Source organism: Xenopus laevis, chromosome 9_10S (assembly GCF_017654675.1).
Source record: "Xenopus laevis strain J_2021 chromosome 9_10S, Xenopus_laevis_v10.1, whole genome shotgun sequence".
Classification (NCBI taxonomy): domain Eukaryota; kingdom Metazoa; phylum Chordata; class Amphibia; order Anura; family Pipidae; genus Xenopus; species Xenopus laevis.
In genome coordinates, this window is record NC_054388.1 from 69,481,521 (window position 1) to 69,504,377 (window position 22,857).

At 38.3% G+C, this 22,857-nt stretch overlaps 1 protein-coding gene across 2 annotated transcripts in view; it reads left to right on the forward strand.

The window, feature by feature from the left end:
• The window catches only part of chn1.S (chimerin 1 S homeolog), a 63,849-nt gene that overhangs the window by 25,985 nt on the left and 15,007 nt on the right, over positions 1 to 22,857 (forward strand). For both annotated transcript variants that reach the window (XM_018238891.2, XM_018238892.2), the window contains exons 7-8: positions 2,543 to 2,831; positions 20,374 to 20,451. In XM_018238891.2, the coding sequence (XP_018094380.1) occupies positions 2,543 to 2,831; positions 20,374 to 20,451 (367 nt within the window). The remainder of the gene's footprint in view (positions 1 to 2,542; positions 2,832 to 20,373; positions 20,452 to 22,857) is intronic.

Consider the following 22,857-nt stretch of genomic DNA (forward strand, 5'->3'; position numbering starts at 1 on the left):
ATCACGGTGCTCCCTACATTTATTTATGTATATGCATCAACGCGTTTCGGTTCTCATAGAGCCGTCGTCAGGATGAGAGCAGAAACGCGTTGATGCACCATGCACGAATAAAGAGACTTTGAAATTCATTCCATGATCAATGCCGTGAGTGCTTTCTTTGAACTTTTATTGATTTATTGGTCAGCACCCGGCGAGAATATTTTTGATCCAGGGTTCACAATCAAATCACATATATTTAATTGAATAGATGTGCAAGGATAGAGGGTCATAACTTCAATAAAGGTACCTTTCTGTAATCTTCTTTGGATAATGGAAGGCAATGTAAAACATAATGCAAAGGGTAATCAGGCAAACATGGCATTGTCTCTTTCTCTTGCTATACTAAAGTGTTGATGTTGCCTTTTAATGCTACAGTACCTTCTGTTCTCTCTCCTTATAAAATGATAATTGTTGGAGAATTCTTAGGTTACCATGGTTTCTAATATTACAAGGCTGTACTGCGACAAAGATAAAGGAGTGATAATGTTCAAACACTATCACATATGCTGGGTCTGTATTGTATTAGTGTAAAACTTTAGTAGCATTAGTTAAGTACAGCAGGGTACATTTAGCGTGCTTATAGCAGTATATAAAATGATTTGGGCTTGGAGGCATCTGTGACATTGCTGGGAGAGTTGGGGAAGTTCCCTGCCCTTTGTCCTTGCTATGGGCATTGCGCACTGTACTGATTTGGAGTTTGTTCTTGCTTAACTCTCTGAACTGCAGATACGAAGCCTTACCCTTTACACAGAGGCCCATCTGTTTCCCCTGACCCTCATATGACTGCAGCGGAAATGTTGTAAATATGGAATTGATAGCGGGCTGCCTGCCTGCTAGCTCATAGCATAGTCACTGCCAAAACAGAAAGCATCTGATCTGGTAGAAAATTAATTTGTGGCATTGGGAAAGGAAATTATATCTGAAGACTGTTTCAAGCACAAATATGATCTGTCTCCTGTTAGAATCTAATGGCTGACTGTTCTGTTATCAAACTATATAATACACATACACAGCATTAGTGCAAAAAATGGGGCTTGTGCTGAACATAATCTTTGCCTATATTTCTATTCATATATATATAGTTTCTGTTGTTCCTTGCACTAAGTGGGGGCAAATCCAAAACTGATGTAAAGTCCACTGAGGAGACTCTGTATGAGGAGCTGCTGCTTCTCTCACTGCCTAAGGCTGGGGCCCCTGGAATTCTTTATTATATAGCACCAAGCTATTCCTCAGCACATTATACAGCTACAATTCGTTATAAATCACTTTCTTTGTAAATATAACAATAAACGATTATGTTCACAATCACAAACACCTTACTCTGTACCTGTACACTGGCTACGACCCAAACAAGAAAACTCCCAATATGCCTTCCACCAAAACTTTTAGATGTATAATTTATTTGTACCTTGACCAAATGGTCCCACTCCAGTACCAAAAGCTACAGTAAGTACATTTAACCATTTATTAACTAAAATGCTCAAGGGGCAAGAGCAAATGTTTGCCACTGCTGGATCCACTGTGGGATGGATTAGATCATTATGGGGTTTAAGAAGAACATAAAAATTAGTAGGCAGATGTCCCACCAAAAATACTTAGCAGGATTTTCAGTAATAATGGCCAGACTTTTGTAATATATGTGTTTGAAGTACACTTGGGGTGACAGGCGATACACAGAGAAATACTTGTTTACCCACTAACCTGTTTAACCTGACATTTCCCATAGGTCAGTGGATGTCAGATGTTTTTGCTGTTTGCTGTTTTATGGACAGTACAACATTAACATTTGAACACAGTGGCCCAATTAGCTAGATGCAATTAATAGCTAAATATAACCACCCAGATATTTTTTTCATGTTATATAACACTTCTGTGTAAATGCTTTATCTTTCCATGCTTGGAGGCCGTTTTTAGAGAGGTTTAGAGAGATAATGGCCTTAGTATATGCTGTTAATTCATTGTATTAGGAGAGGGTCTCAGAAATGTCCTTTTTATATCATGCAGCCACAGAGGGTCTCTTATGAAACACCAAAGGGTTTGTGCTTGGAATGCAGGCAGAAATACAGAATACTTGGCCCTTGTAATGTTATGTGCCTTTGTTGCTGTGATTCTGGGAAGAGATTTGCTGCACATAATTGCTGGCACTGTAGCCATCAAAACATACAGGGCAGCTCCGTAACACATCTCTCTGTTGATGAACTGCACAAGAAGAATTTATTCTCAGAGTTGTGCTGGGATTATTGACAGTGAAGAGGCAGGCATGGAAATATCAAATGAACTGTAGATCTTTTTTTCCCACAGTGTTCTCAGAGTTTCCACAAATGTATTGCCATGATTTAAACAAGTAAAATAAATGATTTCTTGTGCTTTTACTTTGTCTGTTGCTAGGCTGCTCTAACCAACCATAAAGCATGTTTTTTACATTATTTCTGCTTAAAGAAAAGATCTTGTTCCTTCTATCCCGAAAACATATGAAATGCCCTTTCCTCTTTCTCTGAGGCAGATTTGGGAATCAGACCAGGAACTTTCGTCTCTACTACGATGGAAAACACTTTGTTGGAGAGAAAAGGTTCGAGTCCATCCATGATTTGGTGACTGATGGCTTGATTACTCTCTACATTGAGACCAAGGCAGCAGAATATATTGCCAAGATGACGATAAATCCCATTTATGAACATATCGGATACACAACTCTAAACAGAGAGCCGGCACACAAAAAACAAATGCCAACCCTGAGAGAGGCACACGTTGAAAGAGACTGTCCAGGAGAAGATGGGATATTGGAGAAAAGGGTAAGCAATTCAATATCTAAACAACCCTTTTAATAAGTAGCAACATTAAAGGGCATGTAAAGTCTAAAACAGAATAAGGCTAGCAATGCTGTATTTTGTATACTAAACATAAACATGAACTTACTGCACCACAAGCCTAATCAAACAAATGATTTATGCTTTCAAAGTTGGCCACAGGGGGCTGTCATCTTGTAACTTTGTTAAACATCTGTGCCTGACCCTGCACATGCTCAGTGTGGTCTGGTCTGCTTAGGGATTGTCATAAATTACAAAACAGCACAAGTCAAATAAAATCTGACAGAAGCCGGTACAGTAATAATAATCAGAATATACAGACTACACTGGGTCCTGTATTGTCATGTAATCTAATGTGGATTTTATAGTTTTTGTATTGATTAAAGGACATTTAAACCCCCCATAAAAAATTAATCAGTGAACGGCCTCTTTGAAATCTTTAGATAACTGCCACTCTGGTTGTTAAAAGCTTAACAGTAAGGATATATGATCCCATTCACTCGTGCATAATACCACTCACTCGTGCATAATACCACTCACTCGTGCATAATACCACTCACTCGTGCATAATATAACTCACTCATGCATAATCCCTCTCACTCATGCATAATCCCTCTCACTCATGCATAATCCCTCTCACTCATGCATAATCCCGCTCACTCGTGCATAATCCTGCTCACTCTTATGCATAATAACACTCATACATGTAGTCCCACTCACTTATACATGTAGTCCCACTCACTCATGCAAAATCCCACTCACTCATGCATAATCCCACTCACTCATGTATAATCCGTCATAATCCGTCATAATCCTGATCACTCATGCGTAATTCCGGTCACTTGTGCATAATACCACTCACTCGTGCATAATCCTGCTCACTCATAGGACTAATCCCACTCACTCATATGTATAATACCACTCATACATGAAATCCCACTCACTCATGCATAATCCCACTCACTCGTGCACAATCCCGCTCACTTGTGCATAATCCCGCTCACTCGTGCATAATCCTGCTCACTCATGCATAATCCTGCTCACTCATGCATAATCCCACTCACTCATATGCATAATCCCACTCATACATGTATGAGTAAGTGGGATTACAGGTATGAGTGGGATTATGCATATGAGTGAGTGGGATTGTGAGTATGAGTGGTATGATGCATATGAGTGAGTGGGATTACATGTACACATGAGTGGGATTACAAGTATGAGTGATTAGGATTATGCATGAGTGAGTGGGATTATGCATATGAGTGAGTGGGATTACATGTAGGAGTGAGTAGGATTACACATACTTGCTAATAAAGTTACATTACCAAAAAAAACTTCTGAGCAAGGTCATCAGGCATGGCTTGATATGCAAATATAAATGATGATGTAGCCAATAGAAAATGGCCGCCTGGTTGAAGCACATCTTGCATTCAGGAAAACACTACAGTGCAGGCTAACGGAGGGGATACAGATACTACCTGACCCAATAAAGAGACAATGATGCATTTTGTGTGGGGAATATGTGCCCAACCTAAAAACATGGTAATGGTTTATAGGGTTTACATGTCCTTTAATAAAAACTTTCTCCAACTCTCCATAACCAGTGGCTGCAGCAAAGTATCCTCCAAATTGAATCCCAGTTTAGCTGTTTAAATCTGGCTCCATGATCTTTGTCCCTGCAGCTGGAGTTGGATACAGTAAAGGGGATGTAAAGGCAAAAATAAAATCCAATACAAATCCCTATACAGTTGGCGACTGCTCTACAGGGAAACAAACTTAGCAGCTTGAGATCTGCATGGCTGGGAAGTAAGCGGGGGCTCCCCCTGCTGTTCATAAGTATGATTGTTTCCCTGCCCAGCAGTTAGGGACCGTCGGGCAATTCCTATCCACAGCAGTAAATGAAGGGGGAGAAGATTTCACTGCATACAGTCAGGTTTCTTATAAAAACGGTACAGATTTTTTAATCAAAGTATATTGGAAATAGATTTCTTTTTCATTAAAGAAATTAAAAATGGGATTTTATTTTTTTTCCTTTCCTTGTCCTTTAATTATACAGCGCTACCTTTCTGCTAATCTCTCTGTTGAGCGATGTGCTGTAAAAAATGTGGCCATGCCAGCCCTGTTGTGATTTTGTGAGTGTCTCTTTGGAGATACAGGAATCTGTAATTCTTCTATATTATATAGGCCCGTTCTCATTGATTTTTGAGTGACACTGTTTCACCTGACCATCACCTGGCCACCCACAATAACAACCCAGTCATCCGCTCCCTGTAATTTTTACCCTAAATAATGTTAATCCCTGACATAGAAAATGCCTTAAATGCACCAGTAAATACCTTCAAACAGGCAGTTCTAGGGGCACAAAATGTGGCCAGGGGCATAATATAGTTTTGTTGGGGCATAACAGGGCATGACCAAGTAACGCCTTAAATACAAAACCTTGGCCTTTCTAGTATCTGTGCTACAAAACATTTTACAGATGCCTAACATTGCTGGTTAGGAGCCAAGATACTACATTATTGTATAAACACCAATATGTTTTTGTTTCACTCCTGTTCACTTTCTCTTAATTACCTAGAAACTTGTTTTAATGTGAAATTAATTAGTCATTTCAAGCATGTTTTCTCTCTCAACGGAGACATTTTATTGCACTTAAAACACATTTGTGACTGATTATAGCAATGCTAATGGTTTAATCTTACTGAACCCATGCTCCTGGGAGCCTTGCTATAGTATATAAACCATGGACATTCCTTTCATACCATATTAGTCAAGCTAGTTTTATCTTCCCCTACACTGAACATTAGCAAATCATTTATGCACTTCAGTAGCAGAATGTGGAATGAGGAAACTGGCCTCATAATCTCTGTTAGCGCAACTCAGCAGTCCAAGTCATAATTAGTGATGGGCAAATTTGACCAGTTTAGTTCTGCTAAAAATTGTGAAACATCAAAAAAGTAACCAAAGGGATTGAACCCAATGGGCGTTTTTTTGTGTGACAATTTTTCAAACCGTGCAACATTTTTTACACTATCCAATATAGTCTATGAGCGTTTGTTTCTCAAGTAGAGTTATTTATTGTTTCATTCAGCAAACCTTTTGGTGACAGAACAGCTTGGCCTTCAGCAGAAAGGGATTTTCTGGTCAGTAGCCATTTATAGTTACATACAGTATATAGATTGCTCACCTCAGGGGCGTAACTACAGAGGAAGCAGACCCTGCAGCTGCAGGGGGCACAGGTGGTAAAGGGGGCCCCATGAGGCTCTAATTCATATACAATCTCAATAAATATTGGTAAAACAGGACAACCTCTAGATATGTTGGTGACCCTAAAATTAGTTTGCTGTGGGGCCCAGTAGCATCCAGTTTCACCACTGGCTCACCAGTGGGTGAGGTTTTATCAGTCTATCTGTTCAGTCTATTGTTGTTCATCCAGGACAAATTTCCTTTTAAAACTTGCCATAGATGTGCAGATGTTACTTTTGTTAGTAATAGATTGTTAGTTTCATTCTACAACTAACCATTCAGATTGAAATAAGTAGGAAAAATAACAAATCAGACCATGTTCTGGCCATTAATTGACAGCAATCATATGAAAGTTATGTCAGAAAAGTATTAGTGACACCCATGGACATTGTCAGAGTCCATATACATAAAGATTTTATCGTTCGCTGAAAGAAATTTTCTGACCTGTCTGATCAACTAAACGTCCGACCATCATGGTGTGAAAAATATCTGGAGGAGTCCACAGACTGCATCTATGGCAGCTTTAGGGAGTGAAGTGTGAGGTAAGGGTATGTGGGGGATTACATCGTGGGTGGAGCTAGAACTGGAACTAGAGGTAGGCAGCAGCAGTACTTGCTTCGACCACAGTGATTGGGGGCGCCAAGCACGTACCCCTTCTGCCAGGCAATCTTTTGTTCCAGCCTGTCAATAACACCAGCGATCAGGAGCGCTGGGGGTGGGGCAGGGGTGGCTAGCAGGAGTTTCCAAGGGTGGGGTGATTTGGCAATGATGAGCAGGTGATGTTGCAGGGGAGTTGATTGCTTTGGGTGCCAATATTGTTGATCCTGACACTGTGGAGCTGATGAAATCGGTGGTGTACAGATAACTGTTCACATGGCTAGAACGCAGCATATAGGAACAGGCTTAATTCCAGATAGAAGTCTAGCAGAGTTTTGTCTAGGATTTCAGAACTCATCATTCAAACCCAGATGGGACAGTTTTGACCCTGAAAGCCTATGTAAAAACTGAACAGGTGACAACTTTAGTTGGGACAACGTGTTGTGTGCTGTACATAGCATTTAGTTTCTTTATTTTATGAAGCCTGAATTGGATTGATTGCCATGCCTGCCATTCATGAATATACAGTGTATGTGCCTCAGTGCTTGGCATCTGGGCTCTCCATTGAGAGTTACATTGAAGTTCACAATTTTTGCATTAATATTTGACCAAGGCTCTAATGACGCCCACATACTCCCCATATCTATGGACATATAGTTATAGGCCATGTCATAAGCTCCAACCTCAACCAAAGGAACCACTTCAGCTCTGTATCCCGTAAAACTACTCCTAAATTTCCCTCCAGGTGCTCACCAAACCAAAAAGGAGATGGCACTCCGGTAAGGGGAAGGCAGATTTATTGCAGTATCCTGCAATGAAGATACACTTTATGCATTTCGGGACGCATCTTATTTTATGATTAAGGGATTGTGCCCAGAAACATGTAAAGTGTATTTTTCTTTGCAGGATACTGCAATAAATCTGCCTTCCCCTTACCGAAGTGCCGTCTCCTTTTTGGTTTGGTGATATAGGCCTTGTCCGATACCAAAACAAATGAGTGTCTCCTTCACATGTGGTTAGTTTTAAGTTAGGCCGATCATGGCTGTTCATGTGAACTATAAGCATTGTTTTAGCTGCAGCTACAAGTAGTGGTGGTTAAACTAGTGTGTCTCCTAGTCTTTACCCATGTATGGCTAGGATTGCTTATCATAGGAGCACCAAGTACATATAATCCACCAAGATAATATACACCCATACCCTGAGATTAAAAATGCATTCTACCTTTCCATTTATTGCAATAAAATGCATATCTATTTCATTGTAAAGCACAAATCACAAATTAAATATATGCCACCCCTTGACTAAAAACACTTTCTTTGGGTTCAGGGGCTGCAAAATCAAGCCCTTTACTAATATTAAAGTTAAGTATGGCTTCCAGTTATTTCTTGCTATGACTGGTAAATGTTAGTACAAAATTAAGCACTGACCTTCAGACAATGACAAACGTTCGCAGCACATACAGCAAATAAGTCTTTGTATTACATTAAAGAATAAGAATATTTTCATTTAATTAAGATGTTTCCAAAACCTAGTTCTGTCTGCATACAGTATCTTGTTGTGTGACAGGAGAATTTACCATCTTATAAATTATTCTGATTCATTAAGAAATAAATTGTAGTATCTTTACACTTCACTAACTACTTCCTGTCAGAACCTAGCAGCTCATAAATGTGACAAAATGCTGCCTGTGTTTTTTCTTCTGATTTCCTCATATTTCTTCACTAAAGGCAAATGTAAAGGCAAAAAAATAAAATCCCATTTTTACTTTCTTTAGTGAAATAGAAATCTATTAATTTAATTTAAAAAATGTGTACCGTTTTTATAAGAAACCTGACTGACTGTATGCAGTGAAATTCCTCCTATGTTTTACTTGCTCTGACTACTGTGGATAGGTCCCTAGCTGCTCTGCAGGGAAAGGATCATACTTTCGAACAGCCCCCACCTTACTTGCCAACCGTGCAGAAATAAAGCAACTTTGTTTGTTGCCCTGTAGAGCAGTCAGCAACTGTCTAGAGATTTGTATTCGATTTTATTTTTGCCTTTACAACCTCGTTAATGTTTCCAACTCCAGTGGCAGGGACAAAGATTATGGAGCCAAATCTAAACAGATAAACTGGGATTTTCATTGAAGGATTATTTTGCTGCAGCTACTGGTTCTAAAGAGTTGGAGAAAGTTTGTATTAAACAATAAAAAACTATAAAATCTACATTAGATTACATGACAACACAGGAGCCATTGAAGTATGCATATTCTGATTATTAATCAGTGGTCTAAACATCTTCCTACAAAGCCCCTTCCCATTTATATGAATGGGAAACTCGCTACCTATGGCAGAAGGTGCTACCTTCTGGCAAAAATCTCTTAGAACATTTGGTCCATATGAATGGGAACTGACTTGTTGGGGAAGTTATTTTTTGGTTTGGGCCCCCTCTTTTATGTTCAACATATGGTAAGAGCCTCACCTTATAACAAGTTACAGATATATGGGAAAACCAGTGTATCAGTCATTTAGCAATTGTTCCAAGAATACCTAGGAACGCAAATAAGTCTTCTTCCCAAATCTTATTCTATTTAACCTCCAACCTAATTTTCCAGGAGAAATAGGCATTCTTCCTAAGTAGTCTTTCAGGCTCGGCCCCTCCAACCATGGCTCTGGGTCCACTAGTTTTGGAACCACTGGCCTAAATACCTTATAGCTATACTGACACATTTCTAAAGAAATCCTTAGAAGGGTGTCCATATATTTGGGGTATTAAGGCACCTATATTTTTCTGTTTACAAATGCTTCAAGACTGGCCCAACCTAGCGGAACCTGCAGTTCAGGGATGTGAGAGAGAGAAGCAAACACCTAGTTGTTTTCTTCAGTCATGCTGGGCTGGAGGCAATCGTGATCCTTCCACAGGCCAAATACAAATGAAAATACTGCTGGAGCCTATGGCATGACTGGTAGAATCAAACAGGACCCCCCTAAGCTATGTCAGAGTATTGCCTCAGGTGTATAATGCTTGGTTGGGGGGGGGAGCTTTGGTACATTTTTAAAAAATAAAAAAGTCGATGCCTATTACATTTCAGTATCACTTTAAAACAGAGGGTTTTCACACTCTCTCTGCTATAAAAGTATCAATAGGTTTATAAGCAAAGGGAATGACATCCAAAGAGTTTAATTTTAGTTTCATCTGGCCAGACTCATTGGCTTGTCCACATGTTGTGCAGAAAACTTTAATAAAGGAGCTTCAACTGCTTTCAGCAGGTTTCTTTGCTTTCCATGCTGTTTTGCACCTCCCTTTCTTCGTGTTTGCAATTCTTATTCCTTCTGTCATTCCACTTTACTACACATAAGTTATGGACTTATTTGTTTTGAGTTATTTGTATGTGTGGATTTCTTTGGTTGTTACCCACATCTGGTGTAAATTTCATGTCAATAGCCCCGTAGAAATATATTTACTGAGAAAAACATTGACGTGTTCAATACTTATTTTCCATACTAAATGTGCTCACAAGTGAAGGCTGTTCAAAAGGGAACTTAAGGACGTGGAAAAATTAAATATGCAGAAAACACCACTAAAATTTTTTGAAATATAATTTTGATTAAAGAGCATCTGTTGTCTGCATTAGGTTCCAGAAGAGGACCTATAAGCTTCCATCAATACAGTATTATGGCATAGCCCTCCCAAATACATGTCTTCTCAGTGATGTGGAAAGGCTACAAGATTTGTAATCTGGGGTTTCTTTATAAGAATGTTTTCTGCCATTTAAAATGCTTTTTATTTAAACATTAAAAACTCCATAGAATTATTTTTGCTGTTAATTCAGTTTATGCAGTTTAGCAAATTATTCCATTAAAACGGGGCTGTGTGGGAAACGGCATTGCTGCAATTCATGTAGAGCGAATGCTTGTACACTCAATAAGCTACATCATGAAATAGTGAATTTTTATGTCCGTAACATCACCAGGGCCATAGTGCTGGTGTGGGTGGGTCGGCTGAAGGTGACACAGCACAGTTCAGGAATTCTGTGTTGCCTAGCTTCTCAAAATTGCTTATTACAAAAATGAAAACTATAAAAAGTTCTCTGAATTGATTTTTTTGTTATTTGTGGCAAGAGAAAACACAAGAGTTGCTGTCCTGTGTATGCACAGCTGAATCGTGTCTTTTTCCTCTAGCAGCAATACTGTATTTTTGGGTGGCAAGGTAACATGCTAGTTATTTTCAGGGATCTCTGGGGTATATGCTATTCTTGTATGAGTGGAAGCAGGGCATAGATGAAGGGATGTTGTAATTAAAGTGCTATTGATAACTCTAAACCAAAGGCAGCAATGGATATTTAAATAGACAAGGGCCAGATCATGACTAATAATTTATGTCTGTCAATCATTTGGATTTCTAAACTTTTCAGCTTTATCAAAATAAGACCACTTACTTTCAGCAGGGCTGCAGAGATTTGGAAGAATTAAATTGAGGGTGGCTAGGTAGCAGATAGCTTCAGCATTACCCAAAAGTTTTAGCTGGAAATGTTTCTTTTAATAACGGCACTTCCTCTCATCGCTCATGTATCAGAAATAACCAGAGTCTGCAGTGCCGAGACAGGAAATAATCCCTAGTAAATCAGATGTGATACTGCCAAGAGAGACAATAGTCAACACTATTAAGAAAAGACCCATGGTTTATTACGTCACAGATTTCAGTGCTAGACTCTAGCAGAAAGTGCTAGACTCCTGAATTGTTTTTTATGTGGGCATATTAGAGCAGACCTATTTTCTACTTGGAAAATCACAAGCCTTGGCACACCTAAGGCAAGGACTTTAAAGCCTAAAAACAAAGCCTGTTTAAACCATAGGTCCCCTGCATAGGCCACTCTCCCCATCTGCTCCACAGGCTACTGAAAGGGTTCCTTGCTCCCCCCATGCCTGCACCCAAAAGGAAAGCTTGGTCTGTTAAAACACCTAACAGAATCCTCACTGGAGGATTAATTAGCATCATTTAGGCAACTCACCCTGGAGGACTTGGGCCCTCCGCCTAGTTGAGAGAAAATGCTGCAGAAGACTGGGAGTTGTGGGTCCTGCAGTAGAACAAATCTTGTCAACTCTCCCCACAGATATAAGCTGTACACATTATAATAATGCGGGTGCTTAACATGTTTATTACCATCTCAATATCTAAAAAATGCCCATATGTAAGAGCCCTTGGACCTCAACATCACTGGAAAGGGGTACAAAAACCTGAAAAATAGAGCTGGCACCATACCGACACCCCAAAAAAATTACTAAATTAAGTAAATTCCAGGAGTCTCAAAATATCAATAAAGTAGTACAAAAAGCCTTATTTACATCTTGTATAAAAAAAATAATAGTCTGACGCGTTTCGTGTCCCCACAGGACACTTAATCACAGCCTATGATTAAGTGTCCTGTGGGGACACGAAACGCGTCAGGCTATTATTTTTTATACAAGATCTAAATAAAGCTTTCCTACTATTTTATTGATATTTTGAGACTCCTGGAATTTACTTAATTTAGTTATTTTTTTGGGGGGGGGTGTAGGTATGGTGCCAGCTCTATTTTTCAGGTTTTTGTATGAATTTCTCCCCCTGCTGAGGGCTTGGAGCTAGAGCACCTGGACCCCATATGGAAAGCGGTAAGCTTATCCTTACATTCTTTAATGTCCATGCTTTTTATAATTTCCCATTGTATAGTCATTGGAAAGGGGGATTATTTTATTCAATCAGTCAGAAAAGGATTTAAGATTCAATATCTTCATCTTAAAGGGCACCTGTCACCTTAAGAAATAATTCCATATTATTTTCTATCATGTTAGTTGAGCAGAATAAACTTTGCCTTACACTATATTTATTATTAAAATTGTCTTGGAATTACACATTCTTGGAATTACACATTCACAGCAAGCAGGCAGGAGCCATTTTTTGTCAATTTGTTATTAAGACAAATTGTGTATCACCCCAAAATCGTGTGTATGCACCAGAATGGGGGACCTAATGTCCATACTCAGTACCCTACACAATTATAGATTGTGAGAAGGAAAGGTTGGAATGAGGAGGGCAGTGACATCTAGGAAAGAAACATTTCTTTTGCTTTACAAACTCAATAGATAAGAATTTGGAATTATTTCTTAGGGTGACAGGTCCCCTTTAACATTCGCAGTATCTTACCCAGTTAGCCAGGATTACATCATTGTATTACTACTGTCTTTCAATAACAATTTTTTACTTTTTCTGGAAACTAGAAAGTGTTAATACCTTTTCTGATGTCATAGAAACATCTGTAGTTTTTCAGAGTATTTGCTTTCATTGGATTTACACAGCTAGAGCAAGCAAATAGAGGTGAAATTTGGTTTGCGTTGATAATGGTAGATACAGTGTAGCAAGGACAATAATGGATAAAAGAAAAACTTTACATATACAACAGCCAATGGTATACATGTGAAGTTATATGATCTCAACCTCTGGTGAATATCACTCATATACTGTACATGTATTGGCATATGGCCACCAATGTCCTTCAGTCTAGATGTGGCTGCTTTATTCTGGGTTTAACAAATGAAAATAAACAAGCCCCCTAAGAAAGGGGCAGAGTCTGGGTGCAAAAATGTGTCTGCATAAGGGCTGTTGTACTGTTATAACAGTTATTTCTTTAGCTAACTGGAGATGGGTAATTATTTTGTATAGGGTTTATATTGTAATCCCACTTAAAATAAACTAGTAGACCTGTCTCCAGCCAGTTACTGCCTTGTTTGCTTGACTTTGCTCCTTTTTTCTTACATACTTACATTTTGGAAAGTATTTTCAAAACCAGTGCTACCAGTCCAACTATTACTTGGCCACATACTCATAAAGCGATGAGAAACAAGCTCTAAAATGACATTTAAACCAGGTTTGTTTTCCTAACACTTTTCTTACATTTTCAAGAACGGTACATAACATAGTACCAACGCTTCATTGGTTTATTTACATAATAGAGCCATCACCTCTTCTTCATTCATGTTACAAAATGGAAGCAAAGAAATAGTTATCACAGTATTTATATGTAGATCTTAAGTAAATATATGTAGGAGCAAGCTACTTTAAATTGCCAGTAAAACCAAAATAATAAATTGATCACATTGATTAATTCATAGTATAAAAGCAGGTTTGCCTTTGTTTTTTTGAACCAAGGGGCCAGATTTTATGGTGCATTTGGAGTTTGTCCCCTCTTTAGAAAATAACCATGGGACTAATTCTCAAGCAAAGAGTCAGTATTTTCACTACACTGCTGAGTTTCCCTTTAACTGGACCTATATTAGTCAGCCAACATGCCTTCAGTCCTAAAATGTCCTTGTAATGTTTTCATTTTTTAACCTGGACCTATAACTGGTGTGGTCATTTCATTACCTAACATTACCTAATCTCTTTCTCTTCTCTCTGAGCAGTAAGCAACTTTGTACAAGCATCATGATATCCAAAATATTTATAGGTGACCAGCAAATATATATGACTTCTCTAAAGAACACCGGTAGAGCGGACCTGCAAACTTTGTAGTAAATTTTGACGACCATTTTGAACTTTATTATTCCAGCTACTATTTACAATAGTGTTGCCCACAGTGTGCAACAATTCTATATTTGTGTCTAAATATTTGTCAGGCTTTTATTTTTATACACATCTTCAATAAAGTATACTCTCAGTTTTGACACTGATATATAATCGGGGGTTACAGTTCTACAAGGATTTTTTTGAATCTTATTATCGGTGTATAAATCTTAAGAATGTTATGTTATTTCTACTGAGGCAGACATTCTCGGAATATACTTGAGACTTGTTACCAGACAGGAAGGTGCTATCAGAAAGACAAATGCCTGGATGATGGAAAGTCTTAGAAACCTAATCACTGCTGTGATATTCTTAGAACAATAGACTGTTTGCATATATGTTCCTATATGCAATATTTCAAGATATGGTAAAACTGAAGTATTAATAGAATGGCGTGTGCCCTGTAGCTAGTAATACTAGCTATTATTGCACTACATGGTTCCAATGACTGGTGTATACACCAATATTTTAACATCATTTTTTTCATTCAAATGCTTTCCTGTTATGCATTGAGTACCTAGAAAACACAACAAGCACCAGAGAAGCTACATATACTAATGAAATGTTAAATATTTTTAACCTACTTTTTTCTTTTATGGTGTCTTATGTAGCAATCCTTAAAACTCTTCCATCTTTTTTCTGGCTTTTACTTATTTTTGTTTTATCTCCATTCTTTTTTCTTTCTTATTGCCTACTCCATCACTTCTTCCTTGCACAGTGGCTCTCCACCTGCATCTGACACCCCAGTCTTTCCTGCCTCTCTCCTTATCCACTCCTATCTTAATCATCCTGTTCTTCCAATTCTGCCTCTCTTCTTTATTTCTTCATTCCCTTACTCTCTACGTCTTTACTCTTTGCTTGTCTTTAGAATCTATTTAACATGTGTATGTTGCTGTGTGCATTCATCCCTAAGTGGTTTTCCGGTCTTTTTGATGAGACAACCAGATATATTCCATGTTGTTATTGGATGTGACCCTTTAGATCAAGATTTCATGGGCAGTTAATGTAGTTTAAATGTGTATCAGTGTGTTCTATTACATTGCTAAGGGCTAAAAAAAAACGTGACTTACGGTAAAATAGCAACATTCTGTACACGAGTTGTAATGATAAAATAATCTTTATACAGTGTAAAATAATGGCCTTATTTATAAAAATCCGAATTATTTTAATTAATAAAGTCCGACCAAACTAGAATCAACAAATGAATCTTGTTTATTATTAAAAAAATCACAATTTAATCGGATCGGGGACAAACACGAAAAAATCAAGCAAAAATCCAAATCGTATGATATATTTTTTTGGAGTTTTTCCCCAAATCGCTTGATTTTTTCGGGCTAATTCCAGCGCAGACCACATAAACTTCCAAATAGTATAGTGACCTCTTCCGTTGACATACAGTATATACAACCTCGGTAGGTCTGAGATGCCGGATATTCAGACTTTTTCCATCCTTAGGGTATAATAAATCTCGAAAAATGTAAAAAAAAATTCCATTAAAATTTGGATTCTATAGTAAAAAAAAACTTTTTGGCATTTGGACTCTAATAAATAACCCCCTTAGTGTACAGTTGCAGATTACTTGAATTCCTTTATAAGTGAACCTTGAGCTCTTTGTAAATGTTAAGGAAATAGTTGTCTAAATCCTATATTGTATGTGAGCAAAATCAGTAAGACGATTAACTAACTTCAAAATTCTTATATAAGTAACCAATTTTGACTGAATGAATTTTATTATTAAAAGTGATTAGATAACTGCTACCTACAATGGTGCCTTTGTTCTGTCTACAGACACATTACTATACACTGACAGCCACATGGTTTGTAACGCCCTAGCGCTTGTAGAGTTGTTGTAGAGTGAACTGAACCTAAGGGGCCAATTAGCAGACATGTTTATGCAACATAGAGCATTAGGGTTATTATGTAACACATATTTGTTGCTCGTGGGAGATTTGGGGGTCTTAGTAATCAATCAAAATAGCATATTCATATATTTATTAATTTATTTCAGACATTAATACATATTTAAATGTTATTTTTGGAGATCAAACAAGCAATAAAAGACTGGGAGTGTTTTTTATGGAGCAAAAACAACTACAGCTTCAGTATTCACTAACAAGTATCTCTGGAGATAGATCCTGCCCTGCTAAGAATTGTTGTTGACACCCTGTGCCATAATGCCATGCATCTTGTTCCAGACAAGTGCCTTTCTTGCAGTGTTAAAACCCATCTAATTTAAACTGGCACAGCAATGACAATACCCAATAAAGGTGCAGCATCTGAGCAGTAGTTGCTGATTAGGTTTTAAAGCTCAGCCAGAATTTGATCCTGCAGGGTGTTCTATGAAGAAGGAAAATATAGAAGCAAAACATGGTTTCCTTCAAATGATCGCAAAAAAGAAAAAAAGAAAAACTTACACTTGCACACCCTGGCCGTCCAAACTCAAACGAATCCCAGGTGCTCGATGTTAGAGGAATTGGGCAACCTCAAAAACAGCGTAGACACAGAACACACCGGCACAACATGGGTAATTCTAGCAGGTTTAACCTTGCTCGTTTATTGCGGATGCAACGTTTCGGGGCGTGACCCCTTTCTCAAGCATGCTTGAGAAAGGGGTCACGCCCCGAAACGTTGCATCCGCAATAAACGAGCAAGGTTAAACCTGCTAGAATTACCCATGTTGTGCCGGTGTGTTCTGTGTGTTCCTTCAAATGATCCCCATGTTTAACCTTCATCTTAAAAATAAATCTAGCTTATTGGTAATGACATACAGTAACACTTATTGGAATACTGTAAATGTGGCTAACTTCCCAAGCAAGCAAAATCATTTTCATTTTTTTCTTTTTCATTGTAACCTGAACTGCTGCAGAAGTACAGGCCAGCATCATTAAAAATTAAGTGTATGTGGCGTCCATACTTAGAAGCCATGCTGATTTGCACATTAATGTGACAAATGGTAACCTTACATCATTAAGTTATTGATTTCTAAGCACTATTGACTACTACTGTAAAATTGTATTGCAGAGAAAGTCTGCTGCCTGTGATTGATAGAGTTATCCTATACAGCAGGGTAGTGCGCCTGTTAAGGTGTTTTCTTTGTTTTACCTACATCTGATGATTAGAAAAAGAAACGGTAGGTACTATATTAGACTGCATTATTGAGCCATCTACATAGATGTTCCCTTAGGTTAGTAGCAGACGGGGAAATTTGTTGCCTGCGACTATTTATCAGCGACTACCTGCGACAAAACTCCTGAAAATGCCTCTCCATTTGAAATAATTGAAACCACTGATGCTACTGGCTCTGGAGGAGATTTGTTGCCCTCAGTCACTCCTAAATAATTGCAATTCGCATTCTTGCTGACGGGAAGGCATTTCGGGGAGATAAGTCACCCACAGTAGCGAAGATAATCTCCCCATGTGCCACCACCCTTACATTTATTTGCACTAGATAAATGCTGATAGTACGTAAGACTTTTTTCACTGATATTTCAAGATATTTCATCCTTGAGTAGCTCACCTCTGTTGAATAGAAAGATACAGCTTTATTTTACTGTGTTAATATTATGAGGGATATTTCTGTTCAAAGAATATTCTTTGCAATTCAAAGCTCCATCTTCTGAAAACAGATGTCTAAATCAAGAACAAATAAAATGAAAACCTTGTGTTGGCTTGCAGTTAAAAAAAACAGCTGCAGGTCAGACTGCAGGGGCATAAGTACAGAGCTACAGTTGGGGCACAGGAAGTATAGGGGGCCCACAAAACCTAATTTTTGAGCAATTTCAACATATATTAGTAAAAAGGTCAACCTCTGGGTATATTGGGGGGGCCCTAAATTGAATTTGCTGTGGGGCCCAGTAACATATAGTTACGCCACTGTTTATCAGACATATAATGGCATTTAAGGGACTGTTGAAGGATACCTGCATGTAACTGAACTTGGAGTACTAGAAACATGTCTGTGCATTCTGATACCCAATCACTGAAGTAACTCACTGTTTGTGTCCAACTGATAAATAAGCCAGTTGTAGTAAAGACTGTGTTTTTAGGCATCGGACAGAGAACTTCACACTTACATATTGGAAGTGTAAAGATGTGAGTAGAAATTTAGGAAGCTTTGTAATGTTAAGTGGGTGTGTGTTTAGAAGCAGTTAAATGCCATGTGTAATGGGTACTTACTTCATGTAATGCCCTAGGGGCAGATTTATCAAGGGTCGAAGTGAATTTGAGGGAATTTTCAAAGTAAAAAAATTCGAAATTCGAAGTAATTTTTTGGATACTTCGAATATGATACTACGATTTAGACTTCGAATTCGATTCAAAGTAAAATAGTTCGAATATTCGACCATTCGATAATCGAAGTACTGTCTCTTTAAAAAAACTTCGACTTCAATACTTCGCCAAATTAAACCTGTCGAAGTGGCATGTTAGCCTATGGGGATCATCTACAGTATTTTTCTAAGTTTTTTGAAGTAAAATCGTATCGCAGAATACCCAAATTCTCTGAAAAAAGTTCGATTTGTTATTCGAATTCAAAGTATTTTTTACTTCGAAATTTGACCCTTGATAAATCTGCCCCCTAGTGTTGGATGTCGTCAGGACAGGATTTTCCTCTTGACTGACCACATATGACTCAACTGGATTGCACAATAGTCAGTGAGAACCGGAAAGGGACAGACAGACAGACAGACAAACAAAGATTACAGATACTTAAGCAATCATTCAACATGCACCCAAATTAAGGTATAGAAGAAGTGAGTTAAGTTCAAGCAAATCATGATTTATTCAGAGTAGTGAGCCTACGGGTAATGCTGTGTTCTCAATTGTGAAATGTATACAAATTATGCTTAATTGTAAGGAGTAAACCACAGGAGGGTTGTGTTTATATGCAGTGATGAGATGCAGGGAAGGATGCCTTCAGGGGGTTATAATGGAATGGTCTTTTCCAAAAAACAGGAACAATAAGTTTACACTTCTAATTTAAAAGAGAAAAAAATAATAAACACTGACTAGAAATTAACTACTGTCATTCTTTTAACTTGTATTATCAAGACTGACGAGAAAAAACTCTTAACAATTACTGTACAGTTACTTCACCCCCCACCACCATATGCAGCTGAAGACGGCAGAATAGTCAGATTAGTCAAATATTTACTGTGCAGTAGCAACACCGTTGGTTACCTTTGTTCTAAAATTGCCAGGAAATTTTGCTTTTCCTGAGATTTGTTCATTCTGCTGGAAAAAGAAAACAAAATAAGTTGGAATAGGGGAACTAAGCAAGAGTCTATTAGTCATCTATTGCTCATTATCTTCCCACCAACAGGCATGTCTGTTTGTCTTTGTTTAACCAGTTCCTCTGAAGCCCGTGCGGTCCTGTCTCCTGTCATGAACAGTTCTTCCCTGAATTGGTTAAGAAATGAGAGATTCTTGCGTAGGGGGGACTGGGGGTGGGAGGTAGAGTGGATGAATACATAAGAACTGCTCTTCTGTTTCATTGGTTAGATTTCCTTCTGATTGTGACCTGTGTATAACAGCGTGACTGCTAAACCTACACTCCCCCTCTTTAGCTCACTAAGCTGATTTCTTCTGACTTCAAGCATCCATGGGATCAGCGCTACGCTGGGCAGACTTCTTGTAAAGATTAAGGGTGCTGGGTATTGTGAAATCTAAATTTAAATGGAAGAAAAAGGAATTTCCCATTTTTTAAATGACCCAGGCACACATTTTTGTTTATATTTCCAACGACTTATTCAGGATCTGAATCCCTTCGATAGAAACCCTGTTTTCTGTTCAAGGCACACTTAGTCATATGTTTGACCTCTATTTATTTAGCAAATAATTGTATTTATTTATATATTTTTTGCAGTTTATATTTTCCTGTTAATAAACTTTCCAGACATAAGTGTTTGGAAACAAAAAAGCTGGTCTTTAATTCAAAATGCCTTCGAGAGAGTCCCATACAGGTTTTAGCAAATCAGTGGAACAAGCTAAAAAGCATGAGAGCCAGCAGCAGGATCTGCTGCTCGCTGCTCTTGGGATGAAGCTGAGCTCTCAAAAAGCATCTGCGACATTGTGGCAACCTCTGAAACTGTTTGCTTATTCACAGCTAACCTCTCTTGTACGAAGAGCGACATTAAAGGAGAATGAGCAGATTTCCAAGTACGAGAAAGTTCATAATTTCAAGGTAAGACTTGTTTCCTTTATGATGTGTCTTTTATTGTGTCTTTTATGAAGTATGTATTTGCCAATGCATATTTCCATTACATGTCCCTGTATAAAAGCATGCCCTACATTTGCTAGCAGTTACTTTCTGTTGTATTATAGAAATGGAGAAACTGTGTGGAGTTGGTAACCACAGATAAAATATTCAGTTTACATACAGTATCTTAAATACAGGTATGGGATCTATTATCTGCAATGCATTGTACTTTGGGTTTTCCAGATGAGGAGCTCCATTCCTTAAGGCTACAAAATAGCATTTAACATTAAGTAAGTTCCAATGTATAAAAACAACTGTACCTACAAATAAACCCACTTGGATTGTTTTGCCATCAATATGGATTCATGCAGCTTAGTTACGATCAAGTACCAGCTACTGTTTTATTATTACAGATCAAAGAAAATCAGTCAGAACCTTAACAGGACTCTATGGGAGATTGCATTACCATATGTTGGAGCTTTATGGATAACTGGTTTCCTGATAATGGATCCCATACCTGCACTTTCATTGTACTACTTCTTGTCTGTATCTATGGGAACTATTATCCAGAGACCTATTATCCAGAAGGCTCCACAATAAGACCATTGCCTTGTACTCTAAATGCATTCAGTGCCTCAGAATGTAGAATCTACAATTCTTCCCAGTCTGATCGATCTGATTGGCCAGTTTAACTGAATTGATCAGACTCAATTCCATGTATCTGATTCCCAAAACAAGGAACAGCCTGACAGGTTGCATCACATGAAAGGCTAAAGTAGGGGTGTTGTACACTGTTTGCAACGAGGGCCAGATTTAGTGAGGTGAAAATTTGTGGGGGCCGACCATTCAGCCTGACATCATTTTTCCCCCGGGCCTGATTTTGGACATGCCTGGGCTAAAGGCAATCATTATTTTGAAAGTTCTTTCCAGATAATGTGTTCATTATCAATATTGGTTGCATTAAAGTTTTGGAGCATACTTTCCTAGCTGATCTATTTGACTTTGATCTATTCAAAATGATTTTGTACAGGATCGATCCAATTCTGTCTCAATCACTATTGCATTATAAATCCCCATTAATTATGAATTGAATATACCCAATCTTTCCACAATGGTCCTTGATAAATCATCATCGTTATTCTTGTGGCCTCATTACTGAGCTGTTTCCAGGTTTTAAATACAGTATTTGGACCCTAGCAATCAAATTGCTAAAATCCCAAACTGGAGAGCTGCTAAATAAAAAGCTAAATAACTCAAAAACCACAAGTAATAAAAAATGAAAACCAATTGCAAATTGTCTCAGAATATCACTTTCTACATCATACTACAAGTTAACCCAAAGCTGAACAACCACTTTAAACACTTTGACAAGCTCTGAGATCATCTGATTTATGGCACAATTAGTGCACTCCTTGCATATTTAATAAAGAGTGTTATGAGCAAAGTGAGAGTTCATGGCTGTTTAATTGTGCAATTTAAGATTGTTATTGTACAGGGTTGATGCCAGGGAGACAGCTGTCAGTGCATAGAACATGATGCTCTGATACCTTGGTACTGGGTTCATAGAACAAGCCTGTGTGTCACTGTGTTTTTTTCCAGGCTGACATTTGTCACTGAAAATGTTTGGATCTGCAAATCACTTCTATTTCCCTTTCAGTGTAACAGTTCTTATTGCATTTATGATTTATTTTACAGGCATTATTAAGTTAATTTATTGGAATCCTCCCTGTTAAACCATTTTTATAAATACCGTATATACTCGTGTATAAGTCGAGGTACCTAATTTACCTAAGAAAACTGGAAAAATTTATTGACTCGTGTATAAGCCTAGGGGCCCCATGTCAGATTTCAAAATGTGGATTCTGACACCGCTGTGAAATTACTGTTCTGCCATCCTCAGGAGATAATATTCATTTTTCTTCCCAAATGACTTATCTTCCAGTGATATGGCTACGCCTAACCCAGTCCGTTTAGGAACTCCGGCTGTCACGTGCTCCCAGGGTAGAACAACCAGACATTTGGACTGTTGTAGAGAACTTAAAATTCAGGGGCTGCTGCCCTGAAAATATGAGGTTTTGAATATCTGGTCCGGGCACTGAACAGACGAAATTTAAAAATAGATTATTCTTTTAATAAGCATTTGAGCTTGGCTACTCATGCATGTGCTGGGTAGGTAAAAGAAAAAGCGCCGCTACCCACGTGGCGGCCTTGGGCGCCGCCATTTTGGGAGCGACGCCGGCAGGGAAGGACGCGCCGCCCGGAGCTCCTGGACCTGCTCCGGGCGGCGATCGTGACAGTCAGTCACAGACAGTCCTGATGCGCTATGGGAGAGGGAGGTGTGTGGAGGGATTGGCTACGGTATGTGCAGGGATTTAGCTGACCCGCGTATAA